The 20,234-nt window shown below is 35.1% G+C and overlaps 1 protein-coding gene across 2 annotated transcripts; it reads right to left on the bottom strand.

Moving 5' to 3' along the window:
- Window positions 1-7,884: 7,884 nt before the first annotated feature.
- On the bottom strand, window positions 7,885-19,990 carry LOC107007214. Of its 2 annotated transcripts, none has more exons than XM_015205734.2 (9): window positions 19,828-19,990; window positions 16,370-16,741; window positions 13,758-16,279; window positions 13,533-13,675; window positions 10,341-12,227; window positions 10,171-10,219; window positions 9,831-10,078; window positions 9,640-9,744; window positions 7,885-8,708 (listed from the first exon to the last, which is right to left on the bottom strand). In XM_015205734.2, exons 2-9 carry the CDS (start codon window positions 16,557-16,559, stop codon window positions 8,483-8,485), a joined length of 5,370 nt encoding a protein of 1,789 aa, XP_015061220.1. In that variant the 5' UTR covers window positions 16,560-16,741; window positions 19,828-19,990; the 3' UTR covers window positions 7,885-8,482. The 2 variants fall into 2 exon arrangements, with proteins under 2 accessions (XP_015061220.1, XP_015061221.1); XM_015205735.2 differs by lacking the exon at window positions 19,828-19,990 and adding an exon at window positions 19,598-19,802.
- Window positions 19,991-20,234: the final 244 nt, after the last annotated feature.

Here is a 20,234-nt window from a genome sequence, read left to right on the forward strand (position 1 = left end):
CTTTTTCTTTCAACTTGTCCTTCTTATTCTACTTCTCCTTCTTCTCCTTCTCCTTCTCCCTCTTCTTATCCTTCTCCTTCTCCTTCTCCTCCTTCTCTTTATGCTTCTCCTTCTTCTTATCCTTCTCCTCCTTCTTATCCTTCTCCTTCTCTTTCTTTTCCTTCTTCTTCTTCTCCTCCTTTTCCTTCTTCTCCTTTTCCATCTTATCCTTCTCCTCCTTTGCCTTCTTCTTCTTCTCTTTCTTCTCACTAATTATCGAAAGTGTTTGAGGATTTTTTAAACCTCCTACACTTTAAAGGCTGTGAAATCTTATTAGATCTTTGGACATCAATATTATGAGACATTTTCTTTAAAATATTAGTGAGTTTTTTAACACGATTAATAAAATATTCATGTTGTTGCTCACATTCTTCGAATAAGAAAAAAGAGCATTTGACGTTAGAAGAGGAAGCAAGACTAATAAAAGATTGAGTTGTTGTCATGGATGAAGCTTGTTGTATCATTGCATCTACAAGGTAAATAAAAAAAGTTGAGAGTTTTCAATTCATTATAAAATAATATAAACATTATGTTGCCATAGATGGATAGTTTGTTTCCATAAATTAACATTATGTTGCAACATATGTATCTACTGTTGCCACACATGAATTTCTTTGCCACATATAAATCTTGTGTTGCCACAGATGAATCATATGTTGGCACAAATGTATCTATTTTTGCCACAAATAATTTTTTTGTTGACATAGATGACCATTTTGTTGCCCTAATGCATAAGTGAGATGTTACAACATATGATGAATGTTGGAATATGCACCAGCATATCATTAAAATGTGGCAACATATGACGATACAACTTTCAACAAATAAAATATATGTTGGACAACTGAACAAGATTATAATTCTAAAATTATATCAACAAAATGGCAACAAAAAGAACAGCAAAAGCGACTTTTCACTTAATGTTAATAATACATGTACATTTTCTCAAAATCAGGGGTTTTTTGTGTTCGTTGATTATCTTTCAAAAACAATAAATAATAGGCACCATTACTTCATTATTCAATTTTTACATTTACAGAACGTTTTATTGTTCATTAATTCAAGAAAAAATTTAAAAATAACTTACCCATTTTAAGTCGATTACGATTTCAGTTCAGAAAGAAGAGAGAGTCACGACTGGTTTATTGTTCATTAATCCAAGAAAAAATTTAAAAATAACTTACCCATTTTAAGTCGATTACGATTTCAGTTCAGAAAGAAGAGAGAGTCACGACTGGAGATGAGTAGGAAAATGACGGAGATAGTCGGAGAGAAAGAGGAAGATAACAGAAATAGTCTAGTCGGACTTTCGGATTAAAAAATGAAAAAGTAGAAAAACAAAAGAGAGAATGTTGAGAGAAGAAGAGAGAAGAGAAGGTGAAAAGAGTTTTTTATTTTTTTAAATGATTTGGATTGAAATATAGAATTTTTATATTTTATAAAAGATTAAGAAAGTTTTTTAAATGTTAATTTGATCCGAATTTACTTAATTACATTTTAAAGAGGATTTGACCAGCTTTTGATCAAATGGCCACCAAAAACAAAACCAAGACTTTTTTGACACCTTTCATTTAATTTTCTCCTTTTAGTTACTTAGAAACTATAAAAAGTACAACTACTTTTTACTTTTACATTTAAAAGTCCAATAGTTAACAACTTTCATTCTTTTTGTTTTTGGTTTTCTTTTTTAATAAAAGAACTCAACTAAAAAGGTATATGAATTCCTATTATTCTCAATTCTAAAAAAGCTGTCTTTTTCTTTGTTGAACACTTCTTGAGTCTCTCTTAATTTTCATTCCCAAAAATTTGAGCATATTTTTTTGTTGAAGAAAAATGACTCTATCCTTCTCTCAATTCTCGCATCAATAGTCAATATCCATCAAGTTTGTTTTACGCTGTTGATTCTAGTATTTTCTATATACATATATGATTATTGGGGTTATGTTTTATTTCTCCAACTAAAAAAATCCTTATCATTCTTAGATCAATGAAAAATTACAAATAATATTAGGTATATTTCTATGTATTAAAATTTGAAAATTAAGGTTATAATTATTTTGTTTAATATTTTGTTTTTATTTGTTAAATGATGAATGAGGAGAAATCATTCATAATGTGTTTTTATCTTCTTAGTTTATATTGAGGCCTGATTTTTCGTTCACCTTGTTACTTAGCGTCTCATTAATTCATAAGTCACTGTAATCTTTTTCAAATATGTTGACACTGTTTATATAGTCAGATATGTATCTGGTTTGTGCTCTTAGCCTCAAAAAAGTGCATTGTCTAAATTGTAGTTTTTTGTTTTAATGATATAACTTGAGTAGAATGCTTTGACATAGTAATGTCAAGTTAAACAGATGTTATGACAATTTATTTTAGTTAAGCAATGCAAATTGCAAGATAATTTAATTGAAATTTCATTTATTTAACAATGCTTTGTTAGTTACTTTCTTATTAAAATTTTAATTTGGTAATACAAGTTGAATATCAAATGAATAGATTTTTCTCTCCTATATCCTTCAAATTGCCACAATCAAGTTCATCCGTTCAAAATGCTCCTCGAGTGGAAGAAAACTTGAACCAATTAGAAGAAACTCATCATTCCTCTAAAAGATCGAAACAAGGAGTAGATTTGAAACCTTTACCGGCATATCCAAAAAAAAGAATACCCATTCAACACAATCATCTGAATGGACATGATGAAATTAGACGATCACATATCCAAAGAGGTCCTCATCAACCTAGAATTCACGAGTTTCCTCAAAGTGATATTTATGGGTTAAAACGTCGTTTTAATCGCAAATGATTTTAAAATATCATGATTGGTTGGAGTATAGTGTGACTGGCGATGCGACTTATTGTTTGTGTCATTTATTCAAGATGAAAGCATTCTTCAAGGTGGATGTGAAACATTTCCAAGTATAGGGTCAAGAGTTGACACAAAAAAAATAGATACGCATATTGGTAAGTCAAACAATGCCTAAAATCAGGCAAAGAAGAAGTGTATTTGTTTTTTTAGTAAATAAATTAAGAAAATAACAGAGAAAGATTTAAGAGAAAAAATACTGCAAAATTTTCAAAGGAAATTATTTTTTAATAATGCAGAGACATACATTTATAGATATAAATCCTAACTAAAAATAGAAAAGTATCTTGTAAAAGTTAAATAACAAATAAAAGAACAAACTCCTAAATTCAAGTCACATGGGAGTCTAATAAAATAATTAAAAAACCTTATAAATAGCTAACGTTTTATTTCTGCAATATCCTGAGACATATTCTCAACACTCCTGTTTGGATCAGGAATTGTAGATTGTAGTCTCATCTGGAATTGACCTTGTGAACAAATCTGTCAATTCATCTTTTGTTTTGCAAGACTTGTGTGAATTTTTGTTGTATTGAAATAAGAAGCTCTTACCTCTCATCTTTGTAAAATCTCTTGCTTAGTAGAATAAAATATTCAATAATATTTGTCTCAAATAGTAATTTAAATCCTTTTTCTATTAACTGACCAATACTAAACAAACTATTATCAATATCATGCACGTAAAGAACATCTAAAATTATTTTTGTATATGAATTTGTTTTAATTGCAACATACCTTTTTTATTTTGTGTGAATACAATCACCATTCCCAATTTTGACTTGCTTACTTTTCATAGGAATGAACTCTTTAAAAAGATTTCTTTCATATGTCATGTGGTTTATACCACTATCAATCATTCAAAAATCAGATTTTTTGGTTGAAAACAAGTTGCCACAAATAAGTGGTATTCTTCTTCTCAGTAGTGACTTTGGCAACTGTTTCATCCTTTTAAAATTTATTTTTGCAAATCAAAGCTTCATGACCAAGTTGTGTGCAGATCTTACATTGTGCATATGATCTCTTTCAATATCTATATGGATAATGTCCATTTTCGCCACAATGCTGACAAGGTGGGTAATTCTTCAAGAATTATCCTTGCTTTGAGATTTGTGGCTGGATATCAATGTTCCTTCAATCATGTCATCGCCTCATAAGCCTCCTTTGTTCCCCTGTCTGCAAAGAATTTAACAATTTTGCCAAGGTAATTTTGAACAAATCTTGTGTGTTTTTCAAGATTGTAATACATGTTTCATATCTTTCGGGCACTGGAACAAGAACTTCTTCAGCATTTGTTGTATGTTTAAATTCAGTGCCTAGTAATCTTACCTTGTTGACAATACCAAGCAATGTGCCACAGTATTCCACAATTGTTTCTGATTCTTTTATTCTCTGCAATTTGAATTTCCTCATTAAATTTAATACATTCATTCCTCGTATTTTTTCATCTACAATATATTCTTTCTTTAGAAAATTTCAAATTTCTTTTGGTGATGTGAGAGTCATGATTTTCATGAAAATAGTTGTCGAAATAGTAAAAGACAAAGTTGGTTTTGTCTTGGACATAATGATTTTCTCTTTCTTGTGGCTCTTGATTTGGGACACGGTTGAATTATTTGATAGAGGTTTAATTTCATAATCTTCTTCCACGACTTTTCAAAAATTAAGAGCCTCCAAGTAAGTTTGATTCTCACAGCCCATAGTTGATAATTTTCACCATAGAAAAATAGGAGTCATTCGTGAAAAACTATATTCGAAATCTATTATTCTACTCACAGGTCCCTCAAGAAGGAGACTCTGATACCAATTGTTGATTTTTTAAAATAAATTAAGAAAATAAAAGAGAAAGATTTAAGAGAAATTACTGTAGAGTTTTCAAAGAAATTTATCGATAATTCAGAGATATAATTCCTAACAAAAAATAAAAAATATGTCATTAAAATTCAAATAACAAATAAAAGAACTAATTTCTGAACTCAGGTCACATAAAACTCTAATAAAATAATTTTAAAACCTTAAAAATAACTAATTTTTTTCTGCAATATCCTGAGACATATTCTCAACAAGTGTGAAGATCTAATGCGACAAGAACAATCAATTCAAGTCACATTTGTTAAGTTATCCAATCAAACCAAGCTTGAGCATAAAATTCGTTTAAAGGGTTCAAGTAAAGTGGTGAGACTTCTCTTGATCAAGGATTGACATTTAATGGACATCATGAAGATGATCCATCTGCTAAACAAAGGCAATTTTCTTGAAATTTTTTCATGGTGCACGAAGTGGTGTGATAAAATTGGTGATATTGTATTGAAAAAGGCTCCAAAAATGACCACTTGACTTTTCATAAAATTCAAAAAGATAGTATCACTGCATGTAAGCTTGAAAAATTAAAGTTGGTATGGAGGATATAGAAGGTGACTACTTTCCTTATTAAGAACTAGTTTCTAGGTACGTGCGTTGCACATGTGTCCTGTGTTAATTAGTACAAAAAAAATTAAATGATATAGATGCTCTACTAGAACTTGCAAGTAGTATTGAGTAACTAAATTTTGAAAGAGAAGTATAATTGTTTGTAGTTATATACAATCAATTGAATTGGTCTATATATGTGATATTTTTCTTATATAGTTCTAATATATCTTATACTTAGTACAACATAACCCTTATTTTTTTAATATTTTCACAACAAAAATAGTTTCTATGTGACATAAGTAACGTTGATTATGTTTGCAAGTGTTTTACACATTTTACAGTTTGTATCCTGTGTAAGAAATTGTAACCTCATTTTTATAGACACATGCATATCAAAAAGTTGTTGCCGAATAAAAGTCGTATTTCATTTGTACAAATACTGATCTACATATGTTTTTTTAAGGTGGATAATGTATTATTATAAATGTCATGTCATGGGATACACTTTTAAAAATAGTGCTTATTTGCGATAGAGATAGTTAATAATTAGTAGCATTAGAAAATTTAATCGATATATAAAAATCCAATTATACGTACAACTTTCTTTGTTTGATTCAAGATTATGAGTTCCTTCATATGTAAATTTGAGTGGAAAATATTAATTAACTTATTAACATATAAATCATATAACGGAATATAACATAATCGAGCTATGCTCACAAATAAGAAACTTAATATAAATGGTTGAAATATTTAAAATATCTTATTTAAAAATATTGGGTGTACATTTTCAAAAAAACATCCACTCAAAGAAATAATAATTTTGTATGAATCTAAAGTCTATATCATTTATCCTACTAAAAAATGTCATACATATCATGATTTTTCTACATATTACATTATTTTTTTGTGAAACGAACATCATACTTATTACTTACATGATGATGTGAATGAGAAGTGAAGAATTCAAAATCGTAAGATAAAAACCTGAAACATGAGAAAAATAAATAAGAATTAATAATTAGCAAAAACAAATCAAGAAAAAGATATATATTAAAGAAAAACAAATATAAAAAAATATCTAGAACAAATACAGAGGACAAAAAATAAAGAAATGATAATAGACTAAGATATATATAGATTTAATGTAGTTAGCTATTCATATTCCTTACTAAAGAGATTTCATGCATCTGTTGTAACATTAATTTAATTTCATTAAATATATGTCTAAAAAACCGAAAAATATCTTGATGCTTAGAAAACTGATTTTGATGCTTAGAACACTGAAAATGATTAATAGTCATGTTGGAGGAGGTGTAACTCATAACTAATGATTAAAAATTAATTTTTCTGTTGGATTAGTAGTTAATAATTATTTATATAAATACTTTACAATATTTTAATTCAGTATAGGGATAAAAAGGTAATTCAACTTTGTACTTTAATGCTTCCCATTTTTAATAATATATGATTTGTAGCTATAGTTTAAGTGTTTATCATTTGTAGCATGTGTGTTGTATTCATATGTACTTTTAGATTGTATCAATTAATACAATTTTCATTGTGAAGCTTAAAATGTGTGACAATTTATTTTTATTTTTAAAAAAAACGCAACAAATTAGCCTAACTTATCACACTACGAAAAATACATGGGCCACAACGATACAGAAAACAAAAGAATAAGGGATTGCATTTATTCGCTCTTATTTCACTTGTATTCATTCGCTCTAAGTTCGCATGTATTCACTTGCTCTAATGATCGTATCAATACATACCATTTGATGGACACGGTAAAAATAGATTGTATGTGTTCAATAGATATAATTGTATCGACGCATACAATCAGGATATGTTGTATATTCTCCCTTACAAACTATAGTCTCGCTCATACAACAAAAACAATGAACTTATTCACTCATAGTTGTATCAACACACATTGTTGGCGGATACCGTCACAATAGGTTGGATGCGTTCAATTAAATGTTTGTATCAATGTTACCGTCACGATAAGTTAACATATCCCAATCATCATGGTATACATTGTATCTCATAAATTGAAAATTATCAACAATCAGAGATAGATATCTGAGAGCAAAACAGATCATTGAAATTTGGGAGAAAGAAAGGGACAAATACAAGGAAAAGAGGATGAGTTTAGACCAAAATCTGGATGCTATCACGAACCAAATCCTAGCACTACTATAACTCATTTGTAGTTCCATCTTTCTTCCACCATCTTCCACCCTAAATCAAACTGGAAAACTGAAGTGGGGTCAATTTACAAAAAGAGGAGGGTGGAGGCAGAGGCAGAATAGACAATGGAGAAAGAGGCAGACATTGGTTAAAGAGGAAGTGATAATGGAGGACAAAGGAGTAGTGGGTTGTAAAATTGTAGTATGACAAGGAAAGAAATAAAATAGAAGAAACTGGGATTCTAGTACAAGAATTGTGTCAAAAATAGAGGAAGACCAGTGATTCATTTGAGGGTGAGCAGTGATCATCCAGGAGATACCACAACATGCAACCCTTAAATCAAAAGAAGGGATATTTAACGGAATACGCAAGCAACATCTTTCAACATTCAGACTATAGGAACAGGACCAACAAAAACTGAGTAAAGTCTCAAGTTGTTATAACCTCCAGGGGTCTGTACAAGAGAAGCTAATTAGAATAAAGCTTATACTAATAACACTGTTGTTCACCTACAGCTGCTTAAATTCTCAGAGCTGCCCCCATCTACAAATTCTAGTAAATCTACAAATAATCCATGTTTACTGAAACATGCCAATCTGAAGTACCCCAGACCTGGCTAAAGCAATTACGATTACCTTCACAATTCTGTGAGATAAAGCAATTAACACTGAACACTAACTTTATACAGTCATCTCCTAATACACAGGAGATATATTTTTTCTACCAGCGGCAAAAATGACGCCCACAGGTCTTCTCTCCCTCCCTACAAACTTGACACAAAATGAATCATATTCCTTGATATGGCATAAGTGGCCAACACGTTGAACATTGGACAGCTTACATTACATTTGATGTGACAGCTTAGTGCCCATCAATTTCTGTTCCTATTGCCACCATATTTAGCACCAAAACTTCTTAGGAAGTAGAGCTAGTGGATTTACCACCAAAACACGGGGAAAATCACTTCATTTGTGATCATAGTGAAAGACACTGTACCATGTTAGGGATATTTTTTGGCATCGGAAGTGCAGTAACATATCTTGTTAAAGGTTTATGGCTACGTGCATCTAATGAATATGATGTATCAACGCCATCAGATTGCACCCGACCATGGAACTTCGCAAGCCGAGACATGACCGAGAACTTCTCAATTTCCTGGCCTTCCACCATCACATCTAATATTGATGCTCTCTTGTCCAGTCTGCAGCAGAGGAAAAGGAATAACAAAGCTTATTACGTGGATTTACCTTGTAAATTGTCAGGTAGAAACTGAAGTTCGTAAAGAAGATAGATCCTAAAGACAGCTGTAACATGTAAATAATGAAACGGACGCTGCGGAATTAACAGAAACCCAGTACGGAGCAACCCAATATGGAGCAGCTATAAAAGTCTATACAGTATAAATATTTCCTGAAACAAATCAATTACTGCTTGCTTTTATCTGAAACATCGGCATTAGCGCTTCTATCCTCAGATTTTCAGCATAGGAAATGATGATTGAAGTTACTTTTATAACAACATACCCAGTTTAATCCCACAAGTGGTGGATGATTAAAGACCTTTAAGCTTTGAATATGTGCTAAAGAAGAAGCAAATACCATATCAGAATCCGAATGAAGCCCAGGAGTTCCCCAATCAAACCATATTTTGTTTATCACAGAACTGATGTCCGCAGATCCAGGATTAAAATTTAGCAGTACATATTATTTCCCTGTAACTTGGCAGACTCATTCTAACATACTGATATTACTAAGGCAGAAGACATTAGAAAATGGAAAATTACTTTGCAGAAGAGATGAAGCTCCAGATAGTAATCCACAAAGGGAAGATCACACATGACAGAACTAACCAAAGCAACCAAAGATCTGATCTACTTCTATAACACAGGAGAAGTGATTGTATTCAGACCTGAACCTTCCATTACTGGTATTGATATAAAAGCAGATAAGTTAACCTATTTAACTACTGCAAGGCACGACATATCCATTTTCCTCAGACTTCACTTTTTGTCCAACAAGTTTACTTTACTTCCCCAACAGCCCCAAAAGTAAAATACAAGAGGGCCCATGGGTCAAATGTATAATATACAAGCTCATAAGTTGAAGTGGTGTAAGCCAATCGAGAAGCATTACCTTAAAAAGTCACTTTCCAGTCTCCTTGCTCTTACCATCAACTCTTCCACAGCTTTGGCAAACATATGGTTGTATCTTTCTGATTTTTTTTGCTTGTCATGAAATCTATGAGAATACATTAAGCACACTGTTAGGGCTATTTAACATGTAGATCTGATTGGAACATATCAAGCAACAACTAGCAAACTTACACTTCTTTGCTGGTGCGAGGTGAATTGGAATCAACATATGAGCACGAGACCATGCTGCATGCATCCCCCAAGGCCAATCTAGAAGTGGAGTAAGCCACATTCTCATACTCTGAGTTAGCATCAGAAAAAAGAATTGTGGAAGGAGGAGGGCGAAATAATTGCTGCATAAGCTGAGTGGTCAAAACAAGCCTTCTTTTAACTTTAAGTCTCAGAGGCCCATGTTCAATCAGGTCAATGTCTTCTTCAACCTGTTATTATAAGAACATGGACTATTAAAACTGATGAAGCAGACAAATTTTAAGAAGGGAAATACAATATTACAATAACCAAATCATGATACCTTTTCAACAAGCCTATTAGTTGATTTGGCCCACTCTGTTTCTGCCAAACTGCAGATAGACAAATTAACAAATATCATTAAACCTGAGCTGAAAACAAATTGGAATAGCAGAAAGCAGCAAAGAAGCATGAAAGCAAAGGAGTTTACTAAAAGTACTGCAAAATATGAACCTGATTGTCTGCTTGCCCCGCGAATCCAGTGAAACTTCTTTGCACCAAGGAGTAAGTTCAGATGTAAGACGTTTCCGCTTGGGTTTCAGCAATTGGTGATGCTGTCCAACATTCAGTGGCAATGTCCGTGGAGAAGAAAAATCTTCAATGGCAGCAGAGCCAGCAGATGAACTTTGCCCAAGATTACTTCTATCAGCATTTGCAGGGATTACTCTCTGTATGGAATCAAATGTCTGCAACACATTGAAAGACTTCCCAGGGGTGAAAGGTTGATCAGTTGTCTTCTTGGAGGCAGCTCTGTTTGCTTCATACATCTGTAACATCTGAGCATTTTTAAAGGTCCCATACTGATTAAACCAAGATGGTGCCATCTGAGGACTAATCTGAGTATGCTCAGGTTTAAAAGAATTTGTACTGTTGTTCTGAAAGCTGCACTGAGCATCATCATGATGAGATGCCAGTACGTCCTGAGGAGTCACATTTCCTCCTTGTTGCAATGATACGCTTCCTTGTAAATTTTCCTGCCCAGAGAAGCTTAGGATTCTAGAATCGGCAGAAAGAATTTGCTGAACACCTGTATTGCTGTCTGATACCCTCATTCTTTTCAAGGACCTTTCACTAGGATCAGTTTCCACATCTTTCATCACCTGCATTTGGTTTAGTAAGGAATAACTTGGTTGAGGAATGTTATTTGGTTTGAGAGTTCGACCAAAAGCTTCAATATCTCTCTGCATTGATGTAGAATTAGCAGGAGATCCCTCTGAGAGATTCGTAATAGGCTCTTTATCCTGTGAATCATTCATCTGAACCAGTTCAACTTGTCGAGAAGCACTTTCTATAACTCGTTCTTCTTCCCCCTCAACAGAACCCAAAATGTTCACTGTGCTTGTACCAACCTCAGATGTGAACTTCCATCCTTTATTTGCATCTACATCACCTTGCCTCTCTGCAGCAGACAGTGATGACTCCATATTATTCAACTGATGTGACTGGTGAATGTGAGAAGGCTCCTTGGTGGATTGAGCAACAAAAAGGGGCTGCCGTGGTGGAAAATTGGTCCACATATTAGAGAACATTTTTGAATATGCACCCTGCTGTGTGGTGCCAGACGTTGAAATAGGCTGAGAAACTGATCGTGGCTCTTTCGATGAAACTTGATTTGCAGAGATCCTTTGATGGGGACCATTCACATTACTTAAATGAGACTTACCGGCAGAGATTGAAGGGTTATCCTGTTTATCATCACCAGTCCCTTTGGGGATTGAAGACTGTACAGGTTGACCACTTCCAGGCCCTCTGTGAGAATCACCTTTTTCTGCAGAAGAGAGACCATGTCTATCGAAGGATACATTTATGGAATGATTTGTTGACAGTTGCCCAGTAGCTCTAACCACAGGTGGATTTTGAAGTGAGCTTCCCAAGTAAGGAAAACCAGAATCAAATGCAGAAGAAAACTTTCCAGGAATCGTGTACAAAGAAGCTTCATTATATGTACTCCCTGGAACTCCAGATCTGTTATTCTTCAACTCCTCCATAGAATGTTCAGCAGGAGGCAATGATTGACCCTGATGAGGAGGGCACATCTGTCCCCGACTCTTCTCTCCGGTCTCCTCAGTAGCATGAGAGTGTGAAGACCTAACTGCGTGGGTACTCAAAGATGACAAGGAATGGTTTGGGATTGATATCCGTTGAGATGGAGGGCCAAGTTGTAGACCAAAGCCTTGAGAGGCAGAAGACTGACTTTGCTGGAGATGACCAACGGATCCATCAGAATGTTCTGCTTCAGGCATCTCAGATGATACTTTCTGTTCAGAATTACTTAACCGAGTCATAGAACCGTGCACACTTGATTGGTCTACCTTCTGAAGAAGCTGGAGCATGTTTGGACTACAACGGAAATACAATCAAACCATATTACACAAACAGCATTGGGAAGAAGTTTTTACAGGAGAACATGAAAGTCAACAAGGCCACCAAAGAAATATGCAGAATAATGAACAGAAGAATTAGGCCTCATTTATTTTTGTTAAGCTTAAGACGTCTGAATGTGGATGCACATCTGAATATTAAGATGTGCATTAAGATTTGGAGGTATGAATCTGAGTAGAGATATAAATATTCAGATGTTGCATTAATATTTGAATACTAAATAGTTGATGCTGTATTTTCAAAACTGAACGTATCAATTGTCTTGTTTAAAAAATAATAAATACAAATTCAAAAAAAATAATACTAAATTGATCTAATATTATATTAATGAAATATTTTTGATTTTTTTTTTTTTTTGATAAGGGAACATTGTGTATATTCATTGAAACCAGTGCTTAGATTGCACTAAACCATATTTACAGCTTTTCAAAAAGTAAGAAAACTGAATCTGAATCTTAACAGGAACCTAGGATATCTATAATGGATTTAGTGTCCTCTAAATAAATTTGCTTGCACCAGCCTGATACAATTTAGTTTGATCTTTTGAAATTTTACATAGCAATTGGTGGAGGTGATGACTAATGATGGTGATTGTGTATGTCGATTTGGGATGGTGTTGACTGATGATGGTGGTTGTAACTTGTGGTATCTTATGGTATATTGGTTGACACTAGTGATTAACCATGGTTGTTGGTGATGGCAGCTGATAATTAGTAGTGGAATGATATGGATAGCTAATGATGGTGGTGAGTGATGTGGTGGTTAATGATACATAATTCTGACTGATGGTGGAAATTATCAGTAGTAATAATATTTTCTGGTGATGATTGCAATTGATGGTTAATGGTGGTAACAATTGAATTTGGTAATTAGCGGTAGTGATGGTTGTGGTTGGACTGAGGATGGTGGTTGTGAAAGGTAGGTGGTAGTGATTGACGGTGGTGATAGTTGTGGCTGAAATGGTGGTTGTGGGTGGTAGGTGGTGGGTGAAAGTAGATTGAGTAGCGGTAACTGTCATTTATAGAAATTCTTAAATAAACATCTTGATGATATTAAACCTTTGTTATAGATCTTAATAGTTAATACTCATTAGGTGATTGTGAAAAAAGAAAACAAATGCACTTAATAATTAAGATTTAGACTGTGAAAGCAAACACACCTAATGACTGTTAAGATTAAGACCTTCACTAAGTGCAAAGAAATGAGGCCCAACTCTTCTAAAATTCTAAGAGCATGAATGAGTAGTGTGAAAAAATTAATTACCTAGTTTGTGCAGCTTTATTTGGTGCATTTAAGTCTGATTTATTGAAGGGGCCAGGCATACTTGATCCACCACTATGAAAGCTGCTTTGCAAATGCACCTCAGTAAAGCCTTTGCCATCTCTCACAACATCATACCGCTTCCCCTATAGATAAAGGAATATTGTCTTTTATTAATGACCAATGTGTAAGACACAAATAATGTATTACGTGAAACACATATATTACCTCTTCCAATTCTTCCCGACTCTTAGGAACCTGACCAAATACTTCTGACTGGCCATGATTGGCATTCTGCAACAGCATAGACTGAGAATGACTAGGGTCTTTCCTGTCATACGGAGGATCTAAACCCTCATCCATGTTTCCCATGGGATGATACTGAAACTTGCGATGCCAAGAAGCTTTCTGGCCAACCTGATCAGATGACTTCTGCTTCCCAGTGGGAAGAGACCTTGAATCTCTAGCATCTGACAAGATATTTTCCCTCATATTAGAAGCAGGTGAATGAGGAAACAAATTAGAGCGGTAGCTGTTATTTGAGTTCTTATTATCACTGTTCTGCATGTCATGTATTTTAGCTTCTACATTACTAATGGCCCTGTGCAACACCTGATTGTCTTTGGTAACATGACGCTGCAAAACTCCCAAGCCTTCGCTTACCGTAGACTTGACAAAGGGATCAGTGTTCTTCCAATAATCAGAATGATAATTATTTTGAAGTTGACTGGTTTCCTCACCCCTAATGGTACTTGAGTTGGGTACACACGCAGAACTCTGCAAGTTAAAGACCTCCGAATTCACTTGGTGATTAGCGATAGATGATCCCACATGCTCCATATCAACTGCAGAGTTAGAGTTCCACATCACACCACGATGAACAACTTCAGCTTGGATGGATTTCTTCCGCTTGTCATCTAGGGAACAATTTGATGAGTTCTCACTCGAAACTCTTAAAGATGCGTCTCCAGAAGGCACTGCAAACCCTACATCACTCCAACCAGCTGTTTTTTCCCATAGTTGTCTAGCTCCACCATGCTCAGATGTCAAAGTACCAGAACTCTTTCTCATATTTATTTCTCTGTTAATAGGATGAGAACTGCTCCCAGACATCACCTGGTTTACTTCGGCAGCTGACTTCTGCTGTGCACCAGAATTTGACCGCTTGTTTCCTTCCTCCGATGACTGGACAAGTCTTTGAAAAGATTTCGCATGCAAACTCTGGCCTGGCTCATATGGAAGCATATGGCCCTGGACATTGGAGTAGTTGTTGTTCATATTGGTACCGTCAGAATGCTGAAGGGAAACAGAATTCAAGGATGAGTTTGGGGGTAAATTCTCTTCAGCAGAAGATGTTTCATGTCTCCCAGTGTTATACATCAAATTCTGAGTTCCCGGAGGAATTTCAGTACTGTGAAAATTTAAACCACTCCACTCCTCCTGTACCCCAAGGTCACTGCTAGAAGTTTCTGCAACAGCAGAATGCATAAGCGCACTCCAAGTACCACTTTGGATAGAAGAAAGCCCATTCATTAATCCTTCACCCTCAAATGGATTACCACCTTCCCCATTCATATTAGGGCTCTTGGCAAAGGCCGACCATATGTTATCCTCTGAACCAAACAATATTCTTTCTTCTGCAGGATCTAAGCCAACTTCATTCTGTGAGGAAGAAGCATGTGTCCCTGCTTTCTCCTGGGAGTTTTCTGAAGGAACAGCTAGACCCTGTCTGCCAGAGAAGTCCTGGAAAACTGAATTTCTCTGCATAGTATTTGTCTGCTGAGGGTTCTCCATAGTTATTGCATTAGTAAGAGATTGACTTGGAGCATGTCCAAAAAAGTTGCCGTCTAGGGATCTCTGTCTAGGAATGAAAGTCCCATCCTGCACAGTGGCTTGATCCTGCAGTCCAGCATACTGATTAACCGGAAATGAACTATCAATGTTTGGCATTGGCTGCTTTGTGGTCTTATCAGCTATTCCTTGTGAGAATGGGTTCACACTTCCTCTAGAACCAGAAACAGGAACTCCATATAGAGATTGGTCAGCCGATAGAGGAATTATGTGTTGTGCCTGTCCAATGTTTGTCGGATTCAGTCCATTGGAACATCCCTGAATGATTGGAGAGCCATGTTGCAACCAATTTGTGTTGCCAAGATCACTTGACCAAGAAAAATTTAATGCACCAGAATTTGTAGTGTCATGAGACAATGTTGGGGGATGGTTACCAGATGCCACCTTAGATAAGGTGGAAACCTGATCTAGTGTATCTTGCTGCCTGGTATCTAATTGCTGAAGATGGTGCTGCCTCTGAAGATCCTGCATCTTCAACATGATTTGAGCTTGATGCATCTCACTATGCCCAGACTGCTGCCGCTGCAGAGACTGCAGCATGTTTGATTGCTGACGGTTCATTTGCTGACCACCAAAAAGATCAAAACTAGCAGGACTCTCAGAAGGGCCTGACCTAACCAGTACTCTTGTCTGTTGCTCTGGACCCACTCCTTGATGTGATGCATAAGGAGATAAACCTCCTGAGGCTAGACTACGTTGATCATAATCTGTATCAACAGCCAGAAATTTGGATTCATCCTGCCTTGTCTGGTATAACTGATTACCATACATGTAGTCATTCAAATTTGTCTGCTGATTTTGTGACTGACCATTTCCAAACTCAGGCCTTGGGGTGGATTGCATATAATTCAAGCCATGCTGTCTGGTAAAAGGATAACTGCTCAGCCCTTTCACGCTATCTGCAAATGCAGGAAATATAAGAGAACAACTATCATGAAGTAAATAGCTACTAAATAATAGTTTAGAGAACGTGCTACATGTCAAATTACCAGAGTTCTGTAAATTGTAATTCTTTGTGTTGGAAGTCAGAGCACCTATCTGTCTCTGACTTCCAACCCACAGATTGTTAGTATGAGCTGGCCAATTTCCGTCCACTACTGCGGAATTGTGCTGCTCTTGCGACAAGCTGTCTTGTGCAAAGAAGTTGTGAACCCTATCTCCAACGTCGTTGCCAGGCATAGATGATGTCACTCTGAAGTCTGACTGTTGAATGTTGCTATGTGGTTATTAGCACAGAAAGATATCAATGAACATCAAATAATGAACAACCTCACATCACAACAGATGTGCAACCTAGCATTTAGACATAGTCGTCTGGTGCCACTCTTCTCTTGAAAGCTAAGAATCACTGCCTCAAACTCCTGCAAGATCATTCTAGTGTAGTTAGGTAAAGTTGAAAACAACCATAGCACTTTTTGCTATCAATAAAGCTAAATAATAGTTGCCAATGTTGAGTTACCAGAAAGTGGCATGCATTAACAATTGGGTGCTCACACTTTGATGGAACTACTTCAATGGACAGTATGAAAGCAAGGGCATGATCCTTATCAAAACAAAAATATGACAGAGGGCATAACGAATTGTTTATAGATGTTTACAATCAATGGGAAGTTAAGGCACTGATGCTCTAAGTTTTGTCTTCGCAGCTATCACAACTTCAATGGTGGACACAGTGAACATAATATAAAATATAGAGCACACGACCTTAGGATGTGCACATAAGAGGTGTTTGGTCCAGTAAATAAAATAAAATCTAACTGGTGATGTATTTTTCTTATTTTCACTTAGCTCAGTACCAAATATTCCTGCTAAACTAAATAACATAGAACCATAACCCATTGAGCCAAATTGCTGCATTCTACAATCAATCACTAATCACAATCCCCATATTACAGTATACCCTACCACAATCATAGCATAACCACTTCATCAAAACCCCTATAAAGCATTTCTTGCAGGCTCTTCAACTATCTTACATGTGTCTCACTCAAGCCTAGTATTCTACACTTGGATTAGACTCCTAAGCACCAAAGTTTCCTCGGAGCAGACATTTTTGTATTAATGTATTGTAATGCTTATCAAAACTACATCAATTTCTTACTAGATGGCTAAATTGGTACTTCCTCCATCTCATTCTACACGATGGTATTTAACTGGGCACAAAGTTTAAAATAAAGAATAAGCACTTTTAGTACTTAGGGTCTACGACAAGTCATAGACATTTGTGTGTTGTAAATCATCTCATTAGGAGTAAATAGAAAGTTTATTGTTAAACTCTGTCTAAACATAGAAATGATCTCGGGATAGACTAAAAAGGAAAGTATCTCATCTAAACTGGAATAAAGGAAGTAGTAGTTAGAATATTTTCTACCGGTTTCCATACTAATAGCTCAACAGAGAAATGAGTCTGGGGATAGACTAAAAAGGAAGTATCTCATAGAAACTGGAACAAAGGAAGTAGTAGTTAGTTTGTTGCAGACAAGGCAGTTCCAACAAATAGTTGTTATATTAGCAACCAAAACAGAATCATGTGGGGTCCTTATTCCACCCTGTCACACTGGAGACAGTCATCAAATAGTACTGTGCAGGATATTTCTTCTTTTTTTAACTATGTAGAATATTTCTATTGATTATGTCATAGTTAAAAACCTGAGTATCAACGAATTTCGTCACAGTAGAAAGTCAACAGAGCAATTAAAATATTGGGTAGAATATTCTTAATGTTTTGGATGAAGGCAGGCAAATTTATAGATGGCCTGTAAAGAAGATGCAAAAAGTACAAAAGATCACCAAAAATAATCAAAAACTTCCCTTATTCATGTAGCTTCATAACTTCTTTAAATGGAGTCCTTTGTTTGTTGTCACTGACAAATTCACACGTTTATTTTCCTTTTTTTTCACTTTTTTCATATGGTATCAAAGGTGATCCTATACAGATTTACGTACTTTCCCTGTAATGATTGCCTCATACGTTACCTGATTGGTCAAAAACTTTTCTTTCTTTTTGTAGTTTACGTACTTTTTTTCTATTTGTGGAGCCCATTGCAACACTAAATTTGCTGACCATATTTGCTAACCTGTCAAGGGAGAGAGTCAGCGTCTGTCTTAAGCTAATAATGGTATTGGTTTGCATCAACTAACCAGTCAAGTCAGGGCTCTTTATTTGTTTACTGATCAATCTATTTCAGTTACCCACTCAAGTTAGTCATTTGTATGATTATATCAATTGATGACATGCTACATCAGCAATGCAATTCTTTCCCCATTAGCTTCATGTCATTGTCGAACCATTACTAAGTCAGCAATGTGGAATGCTAGCAAACTTGTAACACTGGCATCTTGTTTGTCATTTTTTTTTGGTAACCTATCTTGTTTGTCATTATCAACGTAGGCATGTTCACAACACGTAATTATGTCTGATGGATTCACAGCAACACCAAGGCCAACGCATTACGCGTTGCCAATTAATTCTTCAAGTTTCTATCAAGATGCAAAAAAAAGAAAAAACATGATCTTTGCTAATGGATTCTTCAAATTTTATATCCACAAGAATCTAGGGACCTCTTTTTCCTATCGATTCTGTCCAACCATGAAGCTTAAATCTACACACTACAAAAAAAATTGGAACTCATGGGGATTGGCGGTAACACACACAACAGAGAAGCTTGACTATAAAATAACAAATGTATCAAGTCCTCACACAACAAACTAAGTGAGCTAGCTACTAACTCCACCTCTGGACTTGTTTGTCTAGCTACTAATCTTCTTCTTTTTCAAACCATTCGATACTAGGACAACATCTGAGAATTCTAAAATCCAACACATTCTGCTCCAAGAATGATTAAATCCAAAGAAAAATCAACACAAAACTAATTAAAACATAAAAGATAGATTCCAAATTCAACGCCACAAGATCAATATAAATGGAGCCGAAAGCAGATAAGCACCCTTTGGTTAGTAAGGGGAACATATCGAAAATCACATTCTGTCAAAAACCTAATTCTTTTAGCAGTAATGTTTTTTTCCTTTTGGGAAGAGCAATTAGATTAAAATGACAACCATTTTTATGACGACATCTCTGGAAAACCTTACATGAATCAACACATTTGGATTTACTTAAGCATCCAAGGGTGTGGTCCATCGGTGAATAAAATTAAAAACATGGAGAGAAGGTTCAAATTCTAACAAATACAAAAAAAGAAAGGTGATTTCTTTACATCTGTGTAGCCGTGTAATCCAACCGGGTGCAAGTTCGGCCAAACACCACCGTTACGAAAGAACTGATCAAACCATCAAGAACAAAACGGTACTATAGCTGCAAAATTACTGTACAATAGGCTTACAACACCAAAACCCTCCACAAAGAGTGTCCATCGAATGCTCAACATTTTGCGCATGCGTAGAGAAAACTAGGGTTTATAACAGTAAATTCATAAAGAAAACTCACACAAATGTTGAAGCTGACACCAATGGAGCTCGGATCCTTCAAGTATTCGAATTCTAGGGTTTTGAATCGACGGTAGAAAATGGTAGCACCGAACAGTGAGAGAGAGCAGAAGAGAGAGAAAATAGAAACGAGCTGATTACAAAGATATAGAGAGAGAGAGAGATAAAGTGATCGAAATAGTGCGAAATTTTCAACGAACTACTGTAGAGCGAGGCTAGGTTCGGAATTCATACGTAGCCTTAGGTTCGACCCAAACCTGAGGCTTGGAGTCAGTGTTTCAATTGGTACAATTTCAGAAGGGTCATGAATAAAATTGGGTACTCTTCCAATTAAATAGTGACACGTAGTAAGAAAAAGTCAGTGGAGCCTACCTTATATTATACTACTATTTTTTGTAAATTTAAATT

Source organism: Solanum pennellii, chromosome 12 (genome assembly GCF_001406875.1).
Source record: "Solanum pennellii chromosome 12, SPENNV200".
NCBI lineage: Eukaryota > Viridiplantae > Streptophyta > Magnoliopsida > Solanales > Solanaceae > Solanum > Solanum pennellii.